The sequence below is a fragment of the Cariama cristata genome, unplaced genomic scaffold, assembly GCF_000690535.1.
Source record: "Cariama cristata isolate BGI_N322 unplaced genomic scaffold, ASM69053v1 scaffold8153, whole genome shotgun sequence".
In the NCBI taxonomy this organism is placed as follows: Eukaryota; Metazoa; Chordata; class Aves; order Cariamiformes; family Cariamidae; genus Cariama; species Cariama cristata.
Genome location: NW_009610063.1, coordinates 11700 through 30708, shown reverse-complemented (window position 1 = coordinate 30708; position 19009 = coordinate 11700). Strand labels below are relative to the sequence as shown.

The window sequence follows — 19009 nt, the reverse complement described above, 5'->3', positions numbered from 1 at the left end:
GTGTGTGGGTGGTGGTGCAGGAGGAAATCAGTGGTCCAAATATAGGTACTTGTCAGTAAGGCTACAGCCTCTTCTTAAATAGGGGTATTTGTTTCTCAGAAACTTCCTCTTGACCTTCAGTGTGAATTACAAGAAAATATGTGAATATTGTTGCTAAACTCAGAACCACAATACATTTGCACTTTAACTGGTAAAATACAACTGAGGTGCCGTTGTATTCCAATGCTGGTGAATGGAATAGAAATAGCACGGGAGATATTCTGGAGGTTTTACATCAAGTAATTTCTAGCCAACACACAGCCCTTAAATGAGAAACTCTAAGTCCTGTTGGCAGAACGCTATGGAAGATAAATGTTGGATTCAAGGGTGTGTTTTCTGTTTGGCTGCTTACTGTTCATTGTTGGATTTTGTTCACCCCAGAAAGGCATGGGGTACAGTTTAGTGCTTTGCTTGGAACATGCCTTACCAGCAGAATCACTCGTGCCTGCACGGTAACAACTGGTGTGACTAATGACTTACTTATGTGTTATTCTCCTGTCCATTCCATTACAGAAGCTCTTTAGTGCGGATGTGCTTTTCATTGGCTATGCTGATCTTTCTTTCAGCCACTGTCTTACCAAGTGCCCAGAAAATGTTTTGAGGCTCTTGTTCTTCGTGGTACTTAACTTTCCCGAAACAGTGAGATATGTGATGTCTTTACCAAATTTACTCCTAACTTTGCATGGTCTAGCAGGCAGAATCATCTCTGTCTCACATAAATGAGACTAATCACATTAATTTCAGCTCAGGTAAAGAATTTCTGTTCAGTGTGATTTGCAGAATTCTTTTGTTAGCTGAAGGAGCCTTCAGCATGCAGTGTAGTAATAGTTTGTAGGGGTAAATCTAGAAATTGAAGTTTATGAATAGTAGTTTTGTTAAGGATTGTAGTGCTGTTATATACTATATGGCATATAAATATAATGCAGTGGGTGTTTTTCTTTCATTTTTTCCCCTCTTCCCACACAGAGTGTGTAGTGGCATGTCACAAGTTTGTCGAAGTCAATGCCCTGGGTCTAACAGTAGCTGCCCTTAGCAGCTATGATTCCAACATGAGAGCAGCCGCATATTTTGTCCTGGCTTCCTTTCGTTCTCATCTGGAAGGAGCTCGCTTTCGAGAGAAGAATCAGGTAAGACCTAGCTCAATTGGTAGATTGCCAGCTTAGACGTTTTAGGTTGTGGACACTTTAGGTCGTGGAGAGTTGCTGCTTTACTCATCCATCTACATGGACATGGTGAGAGAGCTAAAAGAAGCTTTTTATCCTCTGTTCCATTGTTTCTCCTCTATTGCTTTGTGTTTCCTCCTGTTATAATTGGCAGAAAAAGGGAGGAAAATGTGTTTTAGAAATTCGTAGGAATTTTATTTGTAGGAATGGAAATCGTAATGGCCTATGAAATACCCTAAAAAGCTTATTTATGTATGCATGCTCTCCTGTTGTATTTGTTTGGGTTGTGGTTCAAGCTTTTCTCCCCTGGGCTCTTGTGTATTGCAGTTGCTGTATCTCTTGGATGCTGTGCAAAATGGAATCAGGCAGCCAAACCTCAGATTTACCTTCTCTTTGACCCTCTACATTGCTCGTGTGGCACAGCAGATTCTGAAGCCAGGTACTGTATCCTGCTGTGCATGTTGAACTCCTGGGGTGTCACTGTGCACGGAGTAATGTTCTTGACTGATACTGGAAGGTGAGGTAGCTGTGACACTGGTAGGAGCCGTGAAGTATGCTTTCGTACGTTTCAAAGAAAACTTTAAGTGCTTGTGTAGACTGCCTTTCTAGAGAAATAGGAAATGCCATTTTGATTTGTGTATGAAACCAGTCCGATCCATCAGGGATGAAGCCACTACCTCCTCGTAATTTTGTGGTGGAGGTGGGCAGAGAACTAGATGAGTGTGCAGGTCCTGTTCAGCACATCAGAGTAGGTTGGCCTGAGTGTCCTTTAGTCCTTAGATGCTGAATCAACGTAAGTCACTGTTGCAAAGGAGAATCATAGCATCGGGGAGTAGTTCAGTTTGGAAGGGACCTTGTGAGGTCTCTAGCTAAACCCTCTGCCCAAAGCAGGGCCAGCTATGAGGGCAGACCACTTCGTGGGGCTTTATTCTAGAAAACCTTCAGACCTCTAGGCTGGTCCTAGAAAGCCTCCAAGGATGGAGACTGTACAGTTCCTCTGGGCAACTTGTTCCACTGCTCATTGGCGACATGTCTGGTCTGTAGGTTAAAAATTATGATTGCCTAACATGAAGTGTTAGGCTTGAAATGTGGAGAGATTTGCCTCTTTGCTGAAATCAGAGCTATGTTGAATGTTTGTCTTCTCACCTGCTTTGTGCTCACTCTGAATAAGCTTTTCATTTGGGGGAAGAGAAGAAGAGGGACAGCCAACGATATAATCAGCCATAAAGCAGAAGGCCTCCTTACTGTAATTAATGTACTGTTCTGACAGCTAGCTGAAACACTGCAAAATACAGGTTCCATTTATTTTTCTGCATGGTTGTGTATTGTGAATGTTGTCCTCCACAATAACCATTGTTTGCCTTCACAGAGGAGCACATGTATATAAAGGTAAACAGATTCCTACTGTCACACCAGTACTTGGACCTGAGGAAAGTACCAGGGTTTTTCCAGCTTTTCTACAGTTTTGATTTCGAGGTAATGTAAGAATTCCATCTTAGGTATCCACTAATTCTTCAGAAAATAATAGAAAAAGGCCATAAAAATGCAATGAAATTTTATTCTTTCATAGGTAATTAATTAGAGGCATCTTTGTTTTGTTTTATATTGAAATTAAAAGTATTATTTCTGAGTTTCTTTGTTGTTTTCTTAATAGTAACACATAATGAAATCATGAGTTGTGCTGTGTGTGCTCTGTAAGCACAACAAACAGAATGTTCTGGCCTAGCTAGGTTACATTCGTATTTTGAGTTTAGATTATTAGCGTTGAATTCAACTGAGGTATTTTGGAACTTTAAAAGTTGCTGTTTCTATTATCAGTGCGTGTTTGGGCTGCAGAGTAACTGTGCCTGATGGATGTTATTGATGGAATTTGATAGGGATGAAAATTGAGAAGTCCAGAAAAAGCTGTTAAGCACTGTGCTGGCACTCCAGGGAATCAGGTTTTTTGTGCTCTTATGAGCAGGCATTATTTTGAAATATCTGATGGTGGTATTTTTCTTATGGCTTCTAGTATAAAACAGAACGTGAGTGGATTCTCAGATTTCTTGGAGAAGGGCTGCGTGATAAATACTGCTACGAACTTTATGACTACCAGAGGATTTTCCAGGTCATTCTTTCCTTTTTCAACAGTCCTTTGTGTGATGAGGGCTCCCAGGTAAGAATTAAAAAACAAAACCAAAACCAAACCAACCAAACAAAAACCAAACCACACACAAAAAAAACCCCAAAACCACAAAAGTTTGCATGATTAGGAGATCTTGAATACAAAGCAGAAAAGAGCAGTTGACTCTTCCCTTGCCCTCTTGAAAATCTGCTTCTTGTTGATTTTGTGTATGCGTGGAGGGGGAAATAATTGCTTATGTCTAAACCAGAGTCACATCTTTGTCCTCTGAAATTGGAACAGGTCTCTGCCATCATGGAACCTCACTCAGTTTCATCAACTGGTGGTCTGGCTCTAATCGTATTTCTACTACTTTGTGGAGTATATTGCAGATATTGCAGTTTTGCTCATACGGTCAAGGCCTTTGCTTTTTTAGGTGTCCTTGTTCCCTAACCGGCATGTTACCTGTACAGTGCTTTAGCAGGAGGAAAACTCACATGCCAGAAGCTCTCATGTTCCTAAGCATCCACCCTGCGAAGTCCAGTATGTTAAAAGTATCTCAGTTAGGTATCAAAATCTTGGACAAAAAGAGACAATTGTCTTTCTACCTTAAGACGACTTTTTAAGAGTAGTGTCTGTGTGTATGAAGCCTTGAAAAGAGAATGTCTTCTTCCCTGGGATTGCTAAGAACTTGTGGTGTTTGGTAATACATTTTAACTTTTAAGTTGATCAGATCCCAGATACCAGTCAGATTGCTAATTATACCCTTCTGACAGATTGATAATAAGTAGATCCTGACTATATTCTAATTTTGTAAAAGAACAAATTACACTTTCTTTTTCAGAGTTGTATTCTGGAGATATTACAAAATGCTGCTCACGTCACCAGAGCTGCCTATGAGCTGATACAAGATCACAGCCTCCTAACCTGGATACTGCATATCTTAGAGAAAAGGTAACTAGGGAAATGCTAGTGAAATGGGAACAATTTTACTGTCCACAGTAGAATAGTTATGCAACCGAGTATGAAAACAAAGGTGACAGATAAGAAGATGGTCTGTCAGCGGTTGTGACATTTGGCACCTAGGGCAGAACTTGCCAAACTCTGAAGCATTCTCTTGTGTTTCTAAAAACAAAATCAAGATGCTTTCAGGTTGTACTAGGAGGGATGATAGGGGAGGTGGTGGTGCTTCATGTTTTTGATAATGGTTTCTTGAAAAACTTAGAAAACAAAATGGCACCTTATTTTAGTGTATGTGACTCTCATTCCAAATACCCACAATTTACATCCTGTCATAGGACCTCCTACACAGTCATTGGCACAATAATGAATTTGAGCTGTCTATAACATTTCTCCTCCCATTCCTTCCTCCTCCCTTTGCCTCTCCCTCACGTACCTGCATGTGTGCGCACACATGCACAAAATCTCTTTTGCATAGATTCCCCTGGCAGGTTCAAACGAGGTTTCAGGGTCATCTACAGTGCGATTTGCCTGAGCAGGTTCCCAGTACTGCTCCCCTGTTGTACACCTCTCTTTGGTACAGTTTGGTACGTTTGAGAGTGAAAAAACCTGGATTTGGTCTCTGGCATCCAATACTTATTTCGTGTTTGTATTTTTGAGAAGTATTCTTCTTGCATCCTCTGTACAAAATGAGATTGCTCCCTACCCCTCCCTCCCCACCCTTAGGAATACCAAAGTAAATATGGCTCCTGATACTGTGCTGTCAGCATTCCTGTTGTTACTTAAAAGTCTTAGCAACATAAGGAACCAAGCTGTCTTACTTTAGAGTAACTGCTCTAAAGAAACGGTGGCGATGGTTGCAATGTAATGGAATACTTGGCGGAGCTGTGTAATGAAAGATGCAAGTCAGAAATCAGTAGCCTCGTGCAGGGGCCGCGATACACTGCTGGGTTTCCCAGCCGTGGGATGGCAAGCGGAGGGCGGTAAGCAGGGCCTCTGTGTGGCTGGGGCTTCAGAGGGGTGCGCGCTCATGCCCTGATGGGGTCCTGGCTGAGAGGCACCTATTGCTACTCACGGCCCCAAAAGTGCACTAGAATACAGTCCCCTCTAGGTGATGGACTAGCTCCTGGTTAGGTTCTGCCTTCCAAATGGGTGTTTGCGTCTTTTTTTGTTTTTCAGGTTTCTGGAAAACAAGCTGTTGAATAAAATTATTTCTTTACTACATACTCTGTGGCTAACAAATTTGGGAGGCAAGAGAGAAAGCAAGAATCAATCCCAGGAGAACAGGAAGTTTCTTCCTATTCAGCTTGTAAATGAATTTCTGTATGTTTTGATCACATTAATCAAACACATTCGGTAAGTCCTTCTTTTTTTTTTCTTTTTTCTTTTTTTCTTTTTTGTTAATTTCCATCTCCTCTTCAGTCCAGTTTGAAATTTACTAAGGCCAGAAGGATTTCTTGATCTCTGGTAGTTTAATGCTTTTTTTTTTTTTTTCTCCTTCAGTTTGCATGTTGAGTAGTGAATTTTGAAGAGTTTTCTTTGAGAGGAAGGTTAGCTGTTTAAATACGTGGGGAATAAAATAACAGCTGATGCACAGTTACTGTCAAGTTCTACATCCTTAATTACTGGCCATTTTTAAGCTGCTATGTTTTACATTTTTCCTGCTGGATTAGAGCCTGCAGTTAGCAAAGCTATTTGCTGCAAGGATCTTTCATACTCTCTGAAGGTTTAGACTTTCTGTGTCTGTACCACACATGCAAACTATACAAGGAGAAACCGTGCAGAGTTCTGTGCGACAGTGTCAAGAAGGGGTCAGTCTCTTCTCTCCGGATCTAGAGCACTTAACCTGTCTAAGCACAGCAGTTGCAGCAGGGACAGTAGAAAGGAAATGGGTAACCAGTTCTGTTTGGGTTTGTAGTAGGCCTGCAGCTCTTCGTGCAGAAAAGTATTGCCACAGCCTGGAGAAACTTACGTTTATTTTTATTTCCTCAAAATTTTGAAAATTCACGCAAAACAAAGAAGCATAGGTAAAGCTCCAGACCTCTGGTCTTTTCCTTGTGTGCCATCTGTCTTTGCTATTCACAGGCAAGAGGGCAAAGACCGTGTTTCATGGTCTCTTCTGCCGGACACTAACGGAGCAAAGCACTGGGGATTCAGTGGGAATGAAACTAATTACTACTGGCGTCGTGAGAAACAAAAGTATATGCCTAGAGAACTGCAGGAGAAAACTGTAGGAAGAGACTGTAAGGGGAAAAAAACTGTACTCTATTTTATTAATTAGCATGCAGAAAAATAGATGGCACTTTTGTTTTCTTTTCATAGGACTAATTTAGATCTAGCCAAACTGACTCAGTTTTTCAGTACACTCCATTCTGTGCTGGAATATCGTGCTATAGTGGTTGAGGCCTTCAAAGAAATGAGACGGTTCACTGTGAATGATGGCGTTCTCTCAAACAAAGAGATCCTGCTGCTGCTGCATAAGTGGAGCATCATCGAAAAAGACCTGCAACTGCAAGAGGATGTGCAGACTCTTGCTCAGAAATACCAAATCAAAGAATTGCTTAGTAAGTACTAAAAAATTTCAGAAAAGTAATATTGTTGAGGCTGTTACAAGCTAACCATACAAGTGAGGCAAACTTTATAGGAAGTGGTATTAATAACTTTTGTCGGAAAATCTGATACAGCTTGAGGGAGGAGGAATGAAAATGGAAAGCCATTTTTCAGGTCTTCATTGTAGTAATTTCTAACTTTAACACAATTCTGGAAGCTTTGGAGAAACACAGTTTTAAAAAGGGAAGGAGCTTTAAAATGAAACTTAGTTGCAGATCTAGTGTCAGGCTTTGAAAAATTGTATTCTTAAATGAAATCTTAAAAAAAACCCCAGTGCCTGGAGGCTTTGTGCTTAAAGATTTGAATCATTCTGAGTGTGGATGGGGGATCTGAAAGTGAAATATGATAAAGATGATTGGTAAAGCAAGCAAAAATGAAAATAGTTAATTTTTCTTATTGTCATCAGTGTTGGAAGAAAGCAAAGTTAGACTTACATGACTTCTCTCGTTACCTCTGTGAATAAAATGTACAAGGAACTTTGTAGTGGGAGGTGTTAATGCTGGTTTCCTGCAAATAGAACTGCTACTGGTGCACATTAAAACTTCTATAAGTTTATTTAAATGTTCTGTATCAATTAAACTAATTATTAAAGTATCACTCTATTTAAGGGATACTATAAAAGCTTTAGTTTTTCTAAAGTTTTTCACACCCTTTTAGTGCCTTTCTGAGGATTTTTAGAGAGTTCCTATGGTGACATCTGTAACTTAATATATGTGTGGTTTTAAAACATTCTGTTGCTCCAAGCCTCAGGAGCTTGGAGTTACACAAATGGATCCTTATCTGAAATTTCATTTTTGAGGTGACATTTCAAGCGTTATTCCCAGCCCCCAGGAAAAAATGCTGGAATGTATTTAGTTCATTTTAAGCTGCAGAGTGCAACGTAATTGAAATTTCTGATGATTTTCTCAGTGACTCCTCGAAAGCAGATTGCTGTAAAATGCTCTGGGTGGTATGGCAGTGGCCAAGTGCGGTTGCTGTTTGGAAGCTTTGCCGCTCCCCATGACGCGGGCAGCATCTGACGGAGGGTGGTCCCGCATCAGAGTTCAGCTGCCTGTCTCTCCCCTTGGGCTGTGAAAAATTCACGTGCCCTTGGTTGACAGCAACTCGCCAGCCAGACGCTCAGCCAGGATGCGGCTGTGCTGGGTGGGGGAAGGCCGACGGCTGCCTTAGCCCACGCCATTCGAAAGCAAGGTCGCTGTGCTGGTACCTCCTTCCGTAGGCAGGCGTGTGCTGTGCCTTCGCAAGCCCCCAGAACAGCGGCTTCAGCATTTCTCATGAGGTGGTGTAAATAATGCAGCCTTACTGGCAAAACGGCATCTTGTGGACCTCTGAAATACTGCCTAGGCTTCTCTGGGCTGTGGGCCAGGGCCTGGCTGGCATTATTGCTCACCTCAAAGTTAGGCAATCCGGTTCAGAAAAGTGTTTTGGCCTGTGAGTCGCTGGGAGCTGCCTGTAGCCCGTTTGCGTAGGCTCAATTAGGCTGTGAAATGAGGCTAGTACTTACACTTTTAGCAACTGGATCAACGCATGGTACTGTCTTTCTTGCGTAATTTTGTACCAAGAAAATCCTTTGGAGTATCTGATATTTGTTTTGGTGGTGTTTTTCTTCTTACAGAAAACATTAAGGAAAAGAACAAATCTCAAGCCTCATCTCATGCGTATCATCGCATTCGGAAAAAGCATGAGGTAGAAAGAGAAGACGACACTGCTGCAGACCTGAAAGTCTCCGAGCTGGAGAAATGCAGAGGTCATCTCAATGCCATATTTGCCCATTGGGAGCCTGTTTTCCCAGCACCGCCTACCAGACACCAAGGGGAGCCCCTCAAATCCACTGACCTTGCGGATGAAACAGTCAGTCTAACCTGTGCGTCCGCTTACGTAGTAACTCAATGGCTCATAAAGTCCATGGTTGAACACAGCCTCAATACGCAAAATGTTTCGTTAACTCTACGGTGGCTACAGAATTGCATCTTGCCACACCCAGTGGCAGTGCAGGAGGTGCTCAGGGATGAGACATTGAGAAACAACATCTTCAAGTTTTACACGCAGATCTGTGAGGCCAGCAGTGGGACAGCAGAACTCTTTAAAGAGCTCTGTTCGTTCAGTTCAATCATGCTTCGCCTAATGGATGCTCAGGGCCTGACCAACAACAGCTGTCATGAACTTGTGAAAACATTGTGCCTGTCGGCAATGACGGAAGAGGATGCAAACAAGAAAGGTAACTCATCTTTTCCTTTTCACTTACGTTACAAGGCAGTAATGGTAGAAAGTGGGGAGTTCCATGGGGGTTTTAATTCATCAAAACAGTTTGAAGTTTGTCCATGTCTGTTGGTGCTCATAACTTCACAAAATAAAAGCTGTGTCTTTGGTGGTATGGGCAGAGGGGTTGGTAGCACAGAGTAGGGTCACACTGTAGGGGTTTCTGATAGTACTACAGTCATACTCCCTCAAAGAAACATCCCTCTCTAGGACTAAAATGGAGTTCAGCAAGGTATAAAAAACATAATTCCAAGGGGAAAAATAGTCTGCAACAAATGAGTTCGTGTGGGTATGGGTTCTGATCCACAGGCTGTTCAGTGTTACCATTTGATAGCAAAAGCTGCGAGTCAGATTTCAAAATTTTTTATTTAAAGAGGTCAGAAGGTTGTGTTAACAAGAAACTGTTTTCTTTCCTTAGTGGGAGGAAGATCATTGGCTTTGCATGGGCAAAAAAAACCCCACAAATTTTCCATCTAGGAAGAGAGTTAGGAAACTATTTTAAAACATAGGTCTGGAGGTAGAATTATTTGGTTTTGTATTACTATGTGGAAATAGAAGAATATCTGTCCTGATTTTTCTCTAATTTTTCTTCCACAGCTGTTTGTGTATTCCTGACTTCTGTTTACATTGGGGACATATGGCTTGGAGCACAGGAGCCAGATATGTTAATAACCCATGTCAAATTGATCTGCAGTAGTACAGATGATAAATTAAATGATGACTTGGAAACTCATAAACAAGGAGAAGAAACTATTATGCCTCTTTGCAAAACCCTTCACTTGGCTGCATTGGGGCATTAATTCAGTGAACTGACACTTAATCTTTAATGCTATGTGTTCTGCCATCGTTGCTGCGAGCCATGAAACCCTTCTGAACTGTTCCCCATACAAATCTAACTTGTTTTGTCATAAAGATCAATATTTTATTACCGTGTGCAAACTCAGAGGGGGAAAATTGTATTCATCATCTCTCCATGGAACATTAAAGCCATAATTTCCCTTTTCTTGAACAGTATGGGACACTGAATGTTATTTATATCATTTTTATTACAGGCATTTTTAACTTTATGAAGAACCAAAAAAGACTGATTAGTGCATTGCCTCTGGACTGTATTTCAGTCTCCATGTAGTTAAAATCCATCCTCTCCCCAGTATAAGTTGGGAAAAAAGACTGCAGAACTTCACCAGTAGTCGGAGGCTTAGCCACGATGATTTACTATTCCTTCATGAACCCAGTTTCTTTCATGATATATGATACCAAAACCAATATGAATAGAAGACTGAACACTGGAATCATGATGGTCTGGGATTCTTCTTCTTGTTTTTAAATTAAACAGCTTTTGAGAGCGTTTATATCGGAGCTGGTCTGTTTCTATTCTCCTTTCTGTTTGGGTGTTGGGTTTTTTTGTTAAGTTAAAAAAACCCGACCATCGCTGCTGCTGGGACTTGCAACAAAGGCCCATCTTCTCTCTACTCTGAAAAGATGAGAGATGGAACTAAAACCCAAATGACTTGCTGCTCATTGATTATACACGTTTCTTATTGGAAATTCTCTGTGAAATCTGGTAAGTATTTCTTGAATGTGGCCTCGAGGGCAGTTTAACATACCATTCCAGATATGCAAACATGCAGAGCCTGAACGTGAACCTTTGAAATGTAAAACAGGATTTATTAAATTGACTCATGAATATGTGCTGTACCTAGGTACTTTGTACAAATTCTGTACAGGGAAAAAATCAAAAATGCATACTCCTTGCGATGTTTATTTAATTGGGTGGGGTTTTTTAAATTTTAAAAAAAGTGAGATGCAAATAATGAGGATTGCTTCTACATATAAATACTCTTGTGCTAAAGAAGCCATAATATGTATATCAAGACTTGATTTAAAAGTAACAAATATTTCTTGAAAAAGCTGCAAGCCCATTAGAGGCTAACTTTTGTGTCATATAAAATCCCTAGGGTCTGACATCAGGAAATCTTTGTGATGGAAAAAAACCCTTATTTTACTTAATCAAAAAACAGGGAAAATGAAACCAAAGCACTTCAAAAATGAAAGATGTCTTTCCATCTCATCTGACTGGAAAAGGAAATACTCATGACACATAGAGGAGGAGTTTCTCAGCTGTCTTGAGGGACTGAGCACATCTAACAGTGGTTTATAGTATGATTTGCTTGAGAGAATTAAATAAATGAGGGAAGACCATTAAACCAACCTAAGGACAGTAATGCAGAAACATATTTTCTGTACCCAACTCTATCTTAATTGGCAATAAATTGAATTAATTTTCCCCAAGTTGAGTCTGTTTCGCCCATGATGGTAACTGGTAAGCAATCTCCCTGTCTTAATCCTGACCCATGAACTTTTTAATCCCATTTTCCCCTCCGGGTCCTGCTGAGGGGGAGTGAGAGAGTGGCTGGGTAGGCATCTGGCAGCCAGCCAAGGCCACCCCCCCCCAGTATGTAATGTGCTGCACTGTAGCCGCTTCCCATCCCTTAATAAAGTAACGAACCCCAAATCCTAAATGCCACAGCCCAGTTGTTACACACTCTGCAACAAGTTGCAGGCCCCGAATGTTTTTGGGTGTACACTTGCAGTGGCCTTTCACATGTCCATGTTTGCAACTGTGGTACCTGCAGGAGCAGAATTCATGTGTTGCAGCTCAGCCCGTTGGAAGAGTGATTCTTGAGTGAGATCTAATTCTAGAAACAGGCAGAGCAGATGCAAAGAGGTGTGCTAAAGCACTTGTGCTTTAACAGGTATTTGCACACCTTGATCTTTTTCTCTGTGGATGGAAATAGTGACTTCTGAATGCAGTTTTGTCACTGCTAAAATAAGGAAGGTAACTTTCGAGCCTATGGCAGGCTTTAGCTAATGAGATGCACGGTGCTGTAGCAGTAGAAGGTAGTATCAGGAGACGGTGACTACGACTAGGGCCAGTCATGCACGCTGGAATGCTCTCCTTGCAGTAGTGCACCTAAATCCTGACCAGTTGCACACGAATCCACCCTAAGGTTTCATACTCAAATTATGATTTTCTGAAGGCCTTAAGTATTCAGAAAGGCCCAGCAGCGAGCACTTTCTCTCTCGCTTGTAATGTTTTGTTAGTATTTCCAAACCGCTATCGCCAAAATACTCGAGGTTGGAGAAGAGGATTGTTCATATGCATTTCTTTTCCTTTTCTTTTGAATGGTAGTTTTGGAAACAGACAAGATGAATGCAAATGAACTGACAATTTGAAGCTACTAGCCTGTCATGTAAAAGATGTATGGCTCATGTGCTTATCAGTAAAGAGAATGTAGCTGTGCATGTGGAAAATTTTAAAAATACGGCTTTAATGTCTCGCTGCCTCTGAGCTTCAATGCATTCTAGTAATGTGGTAATTAAAAGATTGTTATGAAGTCCTCCTGGAAATAATGGACAAGTACCTTTAAAAGCCATAGATGGTTAGCAGTTGAATGATTTGTGTGTGTGAATTACTGCCAACATATTCAAAATGCATTTTAATAAATTATATAGATGGAGAGTCATTATTTTAAGCTTGATTAAAATAAATTTTTGGAGAGCATTTAGAAATGGAAAAGTTGCTCCATATATGGGCCTACATTTTAAAACAAGGAGTTTCTACAGTTTAACACAAGTTACCTCACTTCGACGCTGTTGGGCTGAGAACTGTGTGGATGAAGCTCCAGAGCACTCTGCAGCGGGCCCACCGGTCTGGGCTGCCCTCACAGAAGTCATTGCCAGGAGACGCCTTTTAACTCTTTCACTCAAAATTCACAAAAACTCAGTGAAGTCAACAGCCCAGAAGGTTTGGGGTAGCATTTTTGAAGAAGTCAACTATGTCTGAACCAGCAGCATGAGCTGATTTGGGTCACGCCTTGTTGACTGTTGGGTGCAGCATTCCAACCCTCCGTGAAGGCGGCAGAGCGGACAGGGAAGGCCTCGGCTAAGGGAGGACTTGAGGAAGGGGAAGTAAAGTGCTCGCTGTGGGGCCTTGAAATGGGTACATATGGAATTGTCAGAAGGAAATGCGTTTCTCTCTTCCCCCACTCCCCTCCTCCCAAGTTAGGTGTTGTAAGATAGGCTTGCATTTTGCCTATTATTTATTACTGTTTATATACTTTATGCCTTCCATTTCCAGGTAATCTGAAAGGGAAAAAGAAAAGTCTTTTCAATGGTTATGCACTTAGAGTAACATTCCAGTGCAACTAGTGAAAAAACACCAGTTGTTATGAATGGGAGTATTCACATCTTTCAGAAATCCCCTTGGAATCCATTTCTAGAGAAGAGGTTCTTGAAAACCAGGGTGCTCGGAGTCTGTCGCGAGTCAGGGAGGATGCTGGGGCAGACGGCACCGGCAGGCAGCGCAGAACTGTTGCAGGAGAGGTGTCCTCGCTCAGGGTAGACGGCTGTGGCAGGAATGACCAAAGTGCAGTTGCTGCATCCTTGAGGAGGAAAATGGGTCTAGATGGTCGGGTCCTCTTCACACTGTCTTTAATGATACTGTGTGATCGCAGTGGGGTTAAAGGTAACTCCCAATTTGCAGCGGGAGAGCTGGTGCCAACCAGGGCATTGATTCATGTCTCCTGTGAGAACCACCTCAGCGCTCGCAAAAGGTAAGGGTATCTGAGGGGAGGGGAAGGCTGTTGTGGCCCTCTGAGTTGGCTGATGGAAATGTTTGTTTTTCTGATGTAGCTCTGTCCATGTTGCACTTTCAGTTCCTGCAGCCTTTCCTCATTTTCTCCATCTGCCCATGACTCAGTCTGACTCAACAGACTTTAAGCTGTGACAGGTTTTCAAGCCCGACATCAGTAGTAGTCAGTTTGCTCAAAAAGCAAACTGCAGAAGTGTTTATCTCAGAGATTAAAAAAAAAACCCACCACAATACAAACATATGCCTGGTGGTTTGGTCTGTCTCTTGTGTTTAAGGCTTTTTTAACACAGCCCAACCCACCCACTCTCTGGTAACATCAGAGCCCACGCTCCCTGCACGCTGCATAAGGCTGCTCTGGCAGTGCTTCAGGGTAGGAGTTTTTGCTGCCTGCTTGGGGAACGTGGAATTTCTAAGCTTCTCCTCAACTTTCGAATGAATTTTATGTTGTCCTCAGCCCAGCAACTAGCTATGCAGTCTTACATCTGTTCCAGCCCTCGCTGCCTTCCTCAGCCCGACCCTGCAGTCCCAGCTTGGTGCTTACTGGAGCTCCAAGGGTTCCTCACTCTCTCACGGACAGTTGCCTGGTTCTGCCTAGGTTTGGTGGAGCTCCACAGGTGAGGGGAGGTGGGGAGAGCAGAGGCCACTGAAGCGGGGGGCTGTGCGAGTGGCCCTTCTGAATCTGCTCCAGCTCAGCTAAACCCATCCTCCCCACCTCACCGAAAAGCTGCTGTGACCCTCACGGAGGGCTGTAGCTTCTGTTAAACGATTTGTCAGCCCCAGCTGAAAGCAGGCAACTCATGCAGAAATGCAATGTTGCCTTTGTGGTTATGCCAGCATTCTCCTTTGATATACAATATGGTAAACACACTTCCCTTTTTCTAATGCGTGGGTAACTGGCAGATACCATTTCAAGATTGTTCAATATTAACAGTTTCTTTTCCATCTACCATTTCAAAATGGAAGCAAAAAGTAATTAGTTATTGGTAGCAAAACTGTATTTATGGGTGCTGGGTAAAGCTAATGACTTTATTCTCACTCGAGATAGTGCTGCCATTAGCTTTTTAAAGGCTGTTCTAGGAAAACAGTGTTTTAATAAATTTTAAGTAACTCAAATATTTTTTGCAATGGAAAAGTAAATAAAAAGCATATTCTATCCTTGAGGGAACCGCTGAACATTGAGTTAGTGAAGCAAGTTGTAACCCTTCTAAAAGCAAACTTTTATTGCTGATGTTGCACTTGACATTGTTGCTCATTTTTCAGAGGATGACCAAGTGGAGGTGTCATGAAGATGCAGTTGATGACTGTGACCTGAGGACAGAGCCAGAAATAGATGACTTGGGGCTCTCATGGTATATAAACAATATTGGTTATGCTGCCTGTTCAGTAGGGTCACCGGGATGGTGCTTTCTTCCACGGCGAGACATCCCAATGAAAACTGATGCTGCAAGAGACACCCCTGAGGGTAACAGGACTCGGCATGCATTCAGGTGAGCAGGGCAGAACTCTTTACAGCACTCGGGGCGTAACTGGTACAGACTTTCTGCTGGAGGAGTAAATCTGCTCTCAGCCACATGGGTCTTTGTGGGAACCACTCAACTGGCAGCACACCCTTTGCACCACGCAACTGGGAGAGGAGCTTGAGTCTGAATCCTTACTTAAAAAAGAGAGAAATTTTACAGTCATCATCATCAGGATCTAAAATGTTGATCTAAAATGCTGATCAGGCAACTCCAGCAATGTTGCTCAAATATGGCCTTTAGGACTTCCTCTTATGCATCCACGATTTTTCGGGTTTGTCCTTTGTTGAAAGACATTTTTCTCCTGAACTAATTCAGGTTTGTAGCATCACTGTTTAATAGGCAGTCACAGCACTGAGCTTTTCTCTGCAGTCAGGAGAATAGTACTGCTGGTTTTGTTTAACTCAGGCTCAGATTCTTCCATGAATGCCACTTTCATCTGAAAGAGAGGTAGGTGTTTGAGAAGCAACCACATCTGAGTATGGGCTGCTGAGATCATCAGAGTGAGGCTGTTCACCATTGGCACTGCTTTCTTCTATCTGGCTCCCCACAATCACTTGTCTGTAATGTGTGGAGAGAAAAAAAAAGTACAGTTATCAGGGACATCTGTTTGGAAGACAGATAGAAGTAGTTTCATAAGGAACCACATTATCAAAGTTTTAAAAAATATAGAAGACGGTTCTTCTAACACAAAGATATTGAATCCAGCATGAGCGATGCTTTTGGCCTTCATCCCTCTTTGTCCACCATGAGAATCATGTCCTTACCTGGGAATGGAGTAAGACCAACAGCAAAAGTGTGCGCTGCGGCCAATATGTGGTGACTCCCCCTTCCCCACTCAAGATGAGACCTTCAGTCCAGCCCTTAAGCTTGGTTCTTAGGTTGGATTTTTAAAGAGGAAACTAGAAACTGTGCTATAACTTGCAGTGGGTAGGACTAGGGCAGCAGGAAATTTCCAGTGAACAAATAATGACAATACAAAGATGTATGGTTCTGCCAAAAAAACAAGTTAGTGGTGGGGTGGAGGGGGCAATGATACGAGAACAGCAGGGCGCACCCTGCCTCCTCCTCCCTGAGCCCTCTTCCCAGCAGCTTCCCAAACTTCACCCTTAAAAAATAAATAGCAGATGAGTCCTGGCCTAGAAGCCGTAAGTCCCATTCACTATGGCTGAACACAACTGTATGGCCCAACTACTACTGCATCCCTAGGGCTCCAAAGGTGGGGAGGAACATTACATTGGGAAGAAAAATGTAACCCAAAAGTGAGAATGAAAATGGGAAATTTTTGAAAAGTCTTATTAATGTCCTGGAGCCATGGCTTCAGAGATGAGAAAGAAGACATCTTTGACTAAAGGCCAGTGGCTAGACAAATGTAACAACCAAAATCTAAAAACCAAGATAAAGTAAATGGAATGAAAAGGAACACAATTATTTTTAATACTTTGGAGGAAGGGAAATATAAACTTTGTAGCTTCAAATCTATATTGATTAACTGCTAATGAAAACTTAAAATATCTGTGTGACAAGACTAACACAACAGAGATTTTGCTTAATGGTAACTCAAAAAACCAAAACAAAACCCAAAAGTCTCAGCAACAGGCCCACCACAGGCAAGCAGATTTGGGGTTTTCTTTGCAGGAATATTGAAGACGTCTCTCTTCCCTCTGTTTGACAGAAGCAAGACAAAAATACTCTTACCAAAACAGGACGTTTTCTTTCCAGTCCATTAAGTAGCTAAATATCATCAGCTAGCTCTCCGTATTTTAAAATCAGCTGGAGAACTTGCATCCCCAAGACCTGGAGACTTGTCTGAGGAGAACTCTGGCCGGCTCTCGTTAATCGTTAACTGTCCCTGGAACAGCAGGGAAGTTTGAGGAGGCTGGAAGAGCCCTGGTGTCCCAGTACTCAAAGAGAGTGAACTGGTCAAGCCAGGTCACTATAAGGCAGTGCAACTGACCTCAGCCCCAGGCAAAATCATGGAATTAAAGCTAAGATAAGATACGACTGAAAAAGTATTTCAAAGGACAGAAAAACTAATTCCAGACAATGTGGTTTTACAGAAAGACAGCTACGGTGAAAAATGTCTGATGTCATTTTTTTGAGGGGAACGCCATTTGGAGGATAAAGATAGCTGCATATATGTAGCTAATTAAGCTGCAGTAAGGTGTTTGACTTGGTATTCCATACTGCCTGCTTTAAAAAGAACTATACACAAGCCCCATTAAACAGGTGTTAGGTGACTTAGGCTTCTCAAAGAGTAACTGGAGAATGATCTCTGACTGCAGCTGTTTCTAGCCGGGCTCCATAAGCACCTGATCCTGTTCGGCATTTTCATCAGTGATCTGGAAATAAATGTAAAGTCACTCTGAATGGAAGATGCAGATAACGATACAGTGACAGAAGGAGGAGGAAACAGTCATACAGCACAGACTGGACAGCTAGTTAAGATGGACCTATTCAAACAATATTAATATATTAAATTTAAAGCCTCAACCCTGGCAATAATATTTTTTCATTGAGAACTGCAGATTTTTCATAAAGTATTCTCCCTAAAGACAGTGAATTGTGGAACACAGAAAAGCGTGAGATACTCAGAAAAAAAAAACCAGTAGAGCTAATATTTTGTATTTATGGATTTCTGGGGACAGACATGATCTTTGAAAGCCTGGAGTAGGTGATACTGTGATTCCAAAATTTCATACATTTATCACACTGCCTATGCACAGTGATCACTTTTGGGCATCCTTCATTAATGAACAACTATAATTTTTTTTAATGCAAATACATGTTTAGCCCTAATTTTGTTGAAGAAGTTTATCAGTTAAGCCAAGATGCAATGCCAAGGCATTGTGATTTAACTAGGCAGAGAAATGAGAAATGCTGACCAACTTAACAAATAGAAGACCTTGTTCTCCCCTGCAGAGGTAGAGTACCTGGGCAGAGACTTCGGGAGCCTGCATCCCTGCCCTCAGTGGGCAGCACTCTCAGATCTCCTCCACTGCACAAGTAGTCGGCGGTTTGGTTTGTGTCCCTTGAGAGGGGGCTGACAAAATCTCAGGACTGCCTGGACTGAGCATTCTGCACCCTCTGAGGAGATAATGTTGGATTTGATAATAGGGTTGTTTGTAGGACACTATTTGAATGCATGGCTCAAGAGTTAGTTCAGTCTTTCGACTGTTACTTGTAAATGTCTGTCTGGTCACTATTAGATGGAAGCCATTTTGTGTCATTTAAAACCATTTAACAGTTTGAAACCAAAAAGCCCCACCACTTCCATTTGTAGAAGAAAGCGCAAGAATTAGGAAGAACTTCAGAAAGCAAGGGAAAGCACCTTAATGCTAACAAACACAGACAGCCGGCTTCCCAGTGCCTGCGCAGCACCGGCCACTGCACAGCCCGGCTGGACGGACGCTTGCCTGGTGGCACCAGACTTGGAGAATGTCCGAGCAGCAGCCGCAGAGGGCACCTTGGGACCCGACGTCCAGCAAAGGCTGTCCTCTCAACTGCAGGGTCTCAGTGCATGGGCCTTCTGGAGGGACACGGGCTACTGGTGAGCAACCTCTGTTCCTGGCTTTGAGTTTACACTTGCATTCACGCAGTGGCTGGTGCCAAACAGAACCCCAGCACGCTAGTTGTCACTCGGAGATCAGTTATCTCTGAACAACCTCAGCACCACCCTACCAAGGGTGATACCAATCCCAGGCCT

The 19009-nt window shown here is 42.3% G+C and overlaps 1 protein-coding gene across 1 annotated transcript; it reads left to right on the top strand.

Moving 5' to 3' along the window:
- Window positions 1-457: 457 nt before the first annotated feature.
- On the top strand, window positions 458-9932 carry LOC104159756 (nucleolar pre-ribosomal-associated protein 1-like). Its single transcript, XM_009697748.1, has 10 exons — window positions 458-491; window positions 1006-1166; window positions 1530-1641; window positions 2572-2678; window positions 3214-3357; window positions 4148-4257; window positions 5443-5619; window positions 6586-6827; window positions 8495-9091; window positions 9730-9932. The coding sequence occupies exons 1-10, from the start codon at window positions 458-460 to the stop codon at window positions 9930-9932; spliced, it is 1887 nt and encodes a 628-aa protein (XP_009696050.1).
- The last annotated feature ends 9077 nt before the right edge of the window (window positions 9933-19009 follow it).

Coding starts and splice junctions, on each gene's coding strand:
- LOC104159756 (XM_009697748.1), top strand. CDS start 458: ATGCCTTACCAGCAGAATCACTCGTGCCTGCACG. Junction 492..1,005: donor GAATCACTCGTGCCTGCACG/GTAACAACTGGT, acceptor CTTCCCACACAG/AGTGTGTAGTGGCATGTCAC. Junction 9,092..9,729: donor AGAGGATGCAAACAAGAAAG/GTAACTCATCTT, acceptor TTTCTTCCACAG/CTGTTTGTGTATTCCTGACT.